Genomic DNA, 8,621 nt, shown 5'->3' on the forward strand with positions numbered 1-8,621 from the left:
CCCTCACAGGGAACAGTTTCTTCCTAATACCTAATCTATACCTATTCTCTGTCAGTTTGAAGCCAAAAAGGACACAAGTGTCATCTTCTTTACAGTCTGTCAAGGCCAAGGAGGCAAAGTTTTGGTTTGTGCTACACTGGCCAAGTGTGCTGACAGTTACGGAGTTGGGATGTTTCCAAGTCAGTGCTCAAACTCAAAAGCAAAGAAACCCATTAAGACGCAGTCAGGTCTTCTGCAAATACTGGTTGTGTGTTCAATTAAGATGTGTGTATGTGTAAAACCATTTTCAAAAGAGAAGGAAGTTGCATCTTAAAAATTCTGGCCCTAACGTCCTTGGGGTTTTCCTCAAAAACAACTCTCTGCATGCATTCCTATTCAGGCTGTAAAGTGTCACTGAAGTGATTGTGCAGAACTGATTTGTTTTTAACATTCAATGCTTTTATGAGCTGTTATTTCCCCCTTCCCTGCAGCACATGGGCAAGAGCAGCGTTGCCCAGAGTTGCTTTTGGTTGTGTGGATCTCACTGAAACACCAGGGAGGCTCTGAGGTCACAGGGGAGGATTCTACACATGCCCCAGTGTGTGAGCAGGTCACCAAGGAGCCGCGGTGGCCCTGGCAGAGTGTCCAGGGGTGGCAGTGACACCGAGCCATGTCTGAGGAGGGGTGCGAGCAGGCCGGCAAGCGGCGCCCTGGTGACTGGGTAAGGGTCAGGCAGGAGTCCCCGTGTCCCCCACAGGCCTTCTTTATCCTTAAACTCTCAAAGAAGCACTAAGGGTGACTTTGTCCTTAAACCAGAAATGAATCTTCCCATTCCTGAGCTTTATAAGGGAACGGTGTCCTAGGTATTCAGAGGAAGTGTGCAAAAGTCCTGGCTTGCTAACTAAGCCTGGCTGGATTTTTTTTTCCAGTTTTCCAGCAATGCTGGAGGTCTCTTATTTGATAGTTAGCCCTGGCTGATTTTCCTTCTCTTCTGGAGGACTCCAGCCAAGGTTTGCCTTGGTTTTCGCCTCCAGGAGAACACTGTGATCCCATCGGAAGTGCTAGGCTGGGATGTCTTGGCATCCCAGGGCACTGTGACACTCCTGGCACAGGCTGTTCCTCACTCTCTGAACTCTTTGGCTTGATGTTTGGTTAAGCTGTTCCTGAAAATTTTGTGTTTTCAAACCTGTACAACAGTAGGAGTAGCATGGGGCGGGGGGGGGGGGGAGGAAGGTCGTTGTTTTCCTTGGTGGTTATTGCTGTATAAAGAGTTTCCAGAAAGTTCCTGGGCATTCTTGTCTTGAAGGTTCCTAAAATTCTTGTCTGGTTATTTTATCTACGTTCGAAGGTCTTTATGGTAGGGTTTAGCTTTGTGTGTGGGAGGCTCCTCATTTTTCCAGACGCCACTAGGTGCTGCTGCAATCCAAGTAATAAAAGATAAATGGGCAAATACCATTTTGCCCACATTTCTGATCATATTTATTTGTGGGGTTGTTTTTGTTTTGTTTGTTTGTTTAGTTGGATTTTATTTTAAAGGGTCATAATCTTCATTATTTTCTAGTTTGCTCACGCTGGAGATGGCCAGGGCGAGCTGGAATCAACAACAAGCGCTTCACTTAAACACGTCCTGAACTCAGCAGCCGCTCTGGGAACGGAATTTAGAATGCCGCTGGAATACAAAGCTCGGGAGCAGGTGAGTCAGTTCCTGTGGCAACACAGCCGATTTTCGGAGCTCTTTTGCAAGTTGTCACTCGCGAAGTTGTAAGTAAGAACAGCACTCAGGGTCGTTGGCGGAGCAGTCACAGCGGGCTGGCAGACTTAGTGCCTCAGGGGATGGAGTGATTGCTGCCTGTGCTGCGGAGGAAACATATTTCCCTGTTACTCACTTATCATTTTGGTTGCTCAAAGTCTTGCTGTATTATTGCTGATTTTCCCTTTTATTATTGAGACACCGAATACACTGTGATCAATCTCAGCCCACAGACTGTGTGTAAAGCCCTGTAAGGACGTTTAATGGAAATTTGATCCGCTGTTGGAAATTCAGTATATTCACACAAAGGGTTATTCTTTTGATCATTAAAAAGTTAGAAGCTTCTCATTTGAAGCATTTTTAAGGCTTGCTTTAAAAATTGTGAAAAATTTTAGGATGAAAAGAAATACATTATTTTTTAAATCACAAGTATTTAAAATGTTGCAGTGTTGTAAGCACGTTTTCATGTCCTTATTTTATCATCACACTGAGCTTTGCTTTACCCACCCACTTTGTGCACAGAACGTTTTCTATTTCCATTTCCTATAAGCACAGCAATTACAGTGGGTTCATTTCGCAGGTTTTGCTATAATGAAGCGCAGAAATGGACTTGGAAGGAATATTTAAAAGGGAAGCTTGGGGCTACTGAAAAGGAGAATATATTGTAACATGAGTATACACTGTTTTAATATTACATCTACCTTTCTGTGGAACATCTGGCCTTAGCTACTGCCTGAAAAGGAGAACCAGGGTGGAGGGACCTTTTATCAACACCAGTGTGACTGTTCACCTGGTGTTTCATGCCTTGTCTTTACCAGCCCTCCACTTTTAAATAGAATTAGGGAAATTCTTCTCTGTCATAAATTAAGAATTCATCTGAGATCAGTGACGAGAGCATGAAGATGCACTAAAGGCTAAAACGGAACAATCTGAGGAAGTTTGTTTAGGCACTGGTAATAAACACTATTCCTGAAATGTTGAGATTGACTTTTAATTGCAGTAGTATAATTTAGTAAGAAATTTTATACGCTCAGAAGGTGCTTATTTTTAAACACATGTATGAGCCCATTGAACTACAGTCTGGTTGAATCTGTATGAGACAAGTGAACATGTGAACATACCTAAAAAAAGGTAGAGAATCTGCCTAGTAAACCAAATATCCTGAGATCTGACCCTGCAGCTGACCCCATGCAGGCAGATTTTGTGTCTGGTGAATCTTCTTGCTGGATCAGGTCTCCAGTTGCATTTATCTTTAGAACTGATTCAGATTCCCCTCCTCTTGAAACACCTCTTTTAGACTGTGTTACATTAAAACTTGCTTTTTTTGTTTGGGGGGAATATCATAATTGGAATATTGCAATGATATATAACAAACATTTAAAAAGCCAAATATGTTCATTATTTCTAAAAGAGCTTTTTTGTTGTCCTTTTTTTCTTCTGAAACTCTAGTTTCATTTAGAGACTGGATGAACATCATGTTAAAGAATGAGATTATAAATTAGTTAAGCAATTAATACCTCCTCCACTTCCCCTGCAACAAGCAGTGTCCATGACATTCAGTTCGTAAATCACAGACTAATTCAGTTTTGAGGTCCCTTTTGTAGTTTATTTTAATTAGCTTTAGGCCTACTACTTAATCAAGCAAGGCAATCCTGACATATATCCAGCATTTTGCTGCAGACAGAATGTATCATTTCTTATTTGAAAATTCCCACTTTTATATTAATCATGTATATATTCAGCAAATCCTCCTGATGATTTTATTAAAAAAAAATACAAAGTCCACATTACCTCTAGAAAATAATGTGTAGTTGAATATTTAACAGAGGAATATGTGTTCTGTGCTAGAACAAAGGCAGCTGTAATTTCAGACTATAAGAACTAAGACTAATAGACTCCAAACAAGGTATAAGAAAATTCATAATTTTTTGCTGTCATTTCTTTTCTTTCAGAAAGCAGGAAACAACCATTTCCCATTCTCTTCTCATGACAACAGACACGACATATGCAATGCAGCAGAGTATTTTGACTTGGTAAGTACCCAGTACTGAGACAAATCAAGCAAGTTCAGATCTGTTGGTCTGCCAGAGATTAAATACAGCATCTTTTCAGTCCCCTGTATAAAAAAGAAAGAATAAATGCTAAGATTTGTGAGAAGACAAAAATGTAAATAGCACAGAAAAATACACTTTTTATTGGTATAGGCGTGGGACTTCTCTGGGACTGTCATGGGTGTGCAGCAGCTTACACAGTCACTGAGAGTGGCACAGTTCAAAGGGAAGAAAAAAGCCATGATTTGTGTCTCTGGCAGGCATTTTATTCCTGTTTTGGTTTTGTACCCAGTTACATGCCCTGTTAGTCTGCTAAAAGTGATTGGCCTTGCAATGAATTTTTGTAGAGATCTCAGCCACTTGTAATTCACAGTCCCAAATATTTTGTTCAGACTCATCTTTATCACAAATTTAACCAAAGGACCTTAAGATACCCACAGTACATCTCAAGAATGCATTCTCTTCCAATCCACATCTCTTTACAATACTCCTGTTTAACTGTATGCTGCAGAAGCCACAACTTTGACTAGAATTTAAATTGTTTTGGGCTTTTCTGTATGGGCAACAGTTTCATGTTCTTCCACTTGCCTTAGATTGTTGATATCATTCCAGGCAGCAAAAGAAATAGTGCAGTTCCCAGGATAATGAGTAAAGCAGTGAGTTGTGATATAGGGAGTTTGTCTGACTTTGGGCTCTGTCAGGCCTAGACTTTTTGGAATTCATTATTCACTGAGTAACCTCCATTTCTGTGCACTTTGTGCAGTGTCTCATAGTTTTAGAGATACTGATCAACCATAATTCCAGATAAATTTCCTGCAGGCTGTGGAGTGTGAAAATCAGGCTCTGTCTCTTTGTGTTTTGACACACAAGGGATAGCATTGAAGATTCAGATTTCATGGTCTGTCTCAGTTTCTTTATTGCAGTCCAAACCTAGAATTATTAACCTATTTCTCTGGGTGCCTCTGAAGATTAATTTAGCGAAGTGTAGCTAAATAGCCTTGAGTAGATGGTGTGCTACAGAAATGCAAAGTAAAAGTGGTTTATTAGCACTGAGAGGTGGAAGGTCAGCAGATTTCCCATTATATATGCAACCAAAAATGTTCATACAGGCAAGTCTGACAATATTATTTTTAACTTGCTAAAGATCGACCATGAGTTCTTGAAATCACTGTGGTAACAGCTTCGTTCACTTCCCAGTGGGGTAGTGACTGTTACAAGATTCATCTGTGAAGCTGTGACTGGAAGTCATATGTTTGCATGAATTTTTCTTTCCTTTTTTTTCCCTAGGGCATGGGCCTGAGGAAGTTGGATCCAGAGAAACAGAGACACACCTCCCATAACTTCTTTGAGTGGGCTCATGCACCAGACCAGAGCAACAGCAACAGCTTCTTAACCGTTTACCAGACCTCATTTGTGGCAGATCCGACCCCTGGAAACAACGAGGGCCGGGGTTGTAGGCGCTACCCGAAACACCACACCCAAAACCAGTGCAGCAACAAACCTGCTCCCGAAGATGAAAAAGCCGTGCAGCCATACAAGTCATCTTAATTAGCAAAACACTTCTGGAGCACTGACCTAGCAAACCTGAACTGTTCACTACTCAAACCAATGGTGAAGGAATAAACATTGGTGTAAAGCGCACGTGGCAGTACAGTTGAGAGTTCATTGTGATCAACAGCCTTACATTACTCTGAAAACATACAGTACTATAAAAACTTTAAAGAAGAGGAGCATTATAAGGAAAAGCAAGATTGTGCATATTTTTAGACATATCTCTATTAAGAGAACAGAGATAGGGATTGTGCTTGTGTCATCTGATTCTGGTTGACCCCCATCTTGATACCTAAGCTTATTCAGCTTCTGAATCAGTGGCAGGGCTGTACCTCAGGCAGCTGACAGCACCTGTATTGACACAGGAGCATAATGGAACTGGATCCTCGAGGGATTACCACAGCAGGGAGCCAAACCCGTGTGTGTTCAGGTAAGAGAGAAACATTTCTGAAAGGTTTCATGGCTGAGGAGGCAGGTGACCAGCCATTAGAGAAAGTAGGTAAAAAAAGAAGCTATGCATTAGATTGCTGTGCAAAATAAGTGTCCTGTTTGGTTCTAGCACAGCAGTTGTAGAAGTGAAAAAAGAAAGAGTGTTGTGAACAACATTTGTGCACCCACAAATTTGATTCATGGCTGTAAGGGGGGAAAAAAGCTTGACCTGAAGTGTTGCATGGAGGTTTGAGTTTGGGGTGGACTGGATCTTAAAATAATTCATGATTTTATACTTACATGTCCCCAAGGAAGATAATTCAAACCCAGTCCTCCAAGCGCTCTGCTCCCAGAATATTCACTGACGTTAGGATATGGCAGGCAGTAGAGTCAGACCTCCAGATGATGTGTTTTCCTCTTCTGGATCATTTCCATTAGTATCAATAAAAATAATAAGCCAAACTGTGTGTCTTAAAATATCCTACAAATAAGCTTGTTGCTATGTAAAATAATGTTGACTAAAAAAAAATAAATCATAAGTTTATGAGATAATTTCCTTTATTTACAAGATAAATGGGAAAATAAACCCTTGACCCTTAGAATTCCTTGCATTGTAAGAGCTTCCTTGAACATCAGCTCAGTTAAGAAATGACATTTCTGCCTTTCAGTGAAGAGATACATCTTTTGGTGTCAGCATGCAGTGGCTGATGGCCTTTTTGTGTGCCATCAAAATAGATGGGATTGGACTGCCCAAACATGTAGCAATTTTATTAGCACATGTTGAAATAATAAACTAATTTTTTAAATGAAGTTGCCCCTGTTAGAGTTCTTGGGGTGCTGCACAATACATCAAAATCCAAAACATCAATGAACAATGTAAAACCAAATAAAAAGCCAAGCAACATAGTGCTATTAAAATGAATTGCTTTTTCTCAAAGTAAAGACAGCCTCCCTGACAGCTCCAGAGTCAGAATTTCCAGAGCTTTAGCCAACAATTTCATCCCCAAACTGATTCAGAACTGAAGTGTGTGCCAATCACATGGTGAATGAAGTGCCCCATGCTGTTTGGCAAACTCCAAAAGGCAATCTTGGACCTCCATCAGAAGGAAGGAACACATTCTTGCTCCATTAGTAATGTTTATCTGTGGTTTAGCGTTACAACTGGATGTGGTGAAATAAATTTCTGTAGTTTGTTATGCCTTAAAACACCGACAGAAACATTCCAGATTTCTTTATTTTCACCTCTTTTTCTTTTTTTTTCTTCTCATTTTCGTTAAAATGTGATTAAAAAAAGAAAAAAGTACCTTTGGATTAATACATATTTCCAACTATATTGTAATAAAGATTCCAGAGAAGAAACTGAAGAGATCATGAAACCCTTATAAACTGAAATACAGTGTTCTGGGTTGAATAAAACAGGTGATTCTGACAGATCTCATGCTCTGCCAGTGCTTCTTGGGTAAATAACAGGAGACATGATACACTGAATTTGGAAATGAGTAATGAATTCCCCAGATAAATTTGTGTGCTTTGGCTAGAAACCATCAGTTTGTTTAATCTTGTGATGATAATGTCTCTGAGAAGAAGGTCCTATTGAGTTAAAACTTTTTTGAACATGGATTTTTTTGCTTCTTGGGGAATGGAAGAGACAAAAGTAAGGCTGGTAACTCCCCTAAAATTTTCTAGTCAGTGCAGGAAAGTGCTTCTGGTTAGGAGTTCATTGGGATCAGATGGGTGTAGGTAGGCTCAGCAGAGTGAGCGTACTGTGGGTTAAATCAGCCTAAGTGTTCTTAGTGGTGTTGATAAGGATGGACTTTTTTTGTGCCTTGTTTTATTAAAAAAACCCAAACACCCTCTTTACAGAAACAACAGACTTCCCCCTATAATCCTTTCCAAGGAGTATTGTTGCCCTCTGTTTTTCTCCTGAGCCTGCATCAGTGTAGAGACTGTCTATACAGCACTCTTAGGAAATCTTTTTTGTGTTAATTTACAAGTGTTTTCAGTGTGTTACTTAAATTCACAGAACTCAAAATCAAACAAAAAAAGTTAAACCAGAGGGCTGAACAGGCTCCCCAGGGAAGGGTCCTGGCCCCAAGGCTGCCAGAGCTGCAGGAGCGTTTGGACAATGCTCCCAGGGATGCACAGGGCAGGATTGTTGGGGTGTCTGTGTAGGGCCAGGGGTTTGACTGATGATCCCTGTGGATCCCTCCCAGCTCAGGATAATCTGTGATTCCGTGATTAATAGAGCTGAGCTGAAGAGTAGCAACTTAGCCACTGAAGTTTCCATGCCCTGGCTGAAGCCAGCTTGGCTCTCAGGTGGCTGGTGGAGCTGTACTGGGTACTGGGTAACAGTCTTGTGCCTGTGTCTGCAGTGTTACACCCACTTGTTTACAGTGTGCTTGGGGTTTTTTCCTTCTTTCTGCCCTGCTTGCTGATAACAAGATGTGAGGACATGGTCTCCACCTCCACCAAAGCTGCTGTCGCTCGGCCCATGATGCCCCTGGTAAGCTGGATGTCACCTCTTGTGGCTGTGTCATTTATGAAGTGTTGTGACCAATGAAATGCTGTTTACAGTCATTAGAGACCCTGATGTTGTATGAGTGCTGCTGCTTGTGGAGCTGGTAATTCAGTGGGGATGCAGCAGTTTGACTTCCAAGTCATCTGCTGTTAATCTGATCACTGTGTTCATAATGTAATCACTCCATGTAGCTGAAATGTTGTTCCTTAGCTTGTACTCTCAAGGTTAGAGTGAAGTAACTTGATGCGGATGTGGCACTGGAGATGAGACCTTTTCCTTCCCTGTGCCGCACAGTTACACAGTGGCAGCTGTGTCCCAGCTCTGTCTAAACCCAAAGTTGATG

The 8,621-nt window shown here is 41.1% G+C and overlaps 1 protein-coding gene across 1 annotated transcript; it reads left to right on the plus strand.

Moving 5' to 3' along the window:
- The first annotated feature begins 594 nt into the window (after positions 1-594).
- On the plus strand, positions 595-8,263 carry TEX36 (testis expressed 36). The gene is made up of 5 exons (XM_048311986.1): positions 595-700; positions 1,541-1,672; positions 3,682-3,762; positions 5,068-5,761; positions 8,203-8,263. The coding sequence occupies exons 1-4, from the start codon at positions 650-652 to the stop codon at positions 5,326-5,328; spliced, it is 525 nt and encodes a 174-aa protein (XP_048167943.1). The 5' UTR covers positions 595-649; the 3' UTR covers positions 5,329-5,761; positions 8,203-8,263.
- The last annotated feature ends 358 nt before the right edge of the window (positions 8,264-8,621 follow it).

This window comes from Corvus hawaiiensis, chromosome 8 (assembly GCF_020740725.1).
Source record: "Corvus hawaiiensis isolate bCorHaw1 chromosome 8, bCorHaw1.pri.cur, whole genome shotgun sequence".
Taxonomy (NCBI): domain Eukaryota; kingdom Metazoa; phylum Chordata; class Aves; order Passeriformes; family Corvidae; genus Corvus; species Corvus hawaiiensis.

Coding starts and splice junctions, on each gene's coding strand:
- TEX36 (XM_048311986.1), top strand. CDS start 650: ATGTCTGAGGAGGGGTGCGAGCAGGCCGGCAAGCGGCGCCCTGGTGAC. Junction 701..1,540: donor AGCGGCGCCCTGGTGACTGG/GTAAGGGTCAGG, acceptor ATTATTTTCTAG/TTTGCTCACGCTGGAGATGG. Junction 3,763..5,067: donor CAGCAGAGTATTTTGACTTG/GTAAGTACCCAG, acceptor TTTTTTCCCTAG/GGCATGGGCCTGAGGAAGTT.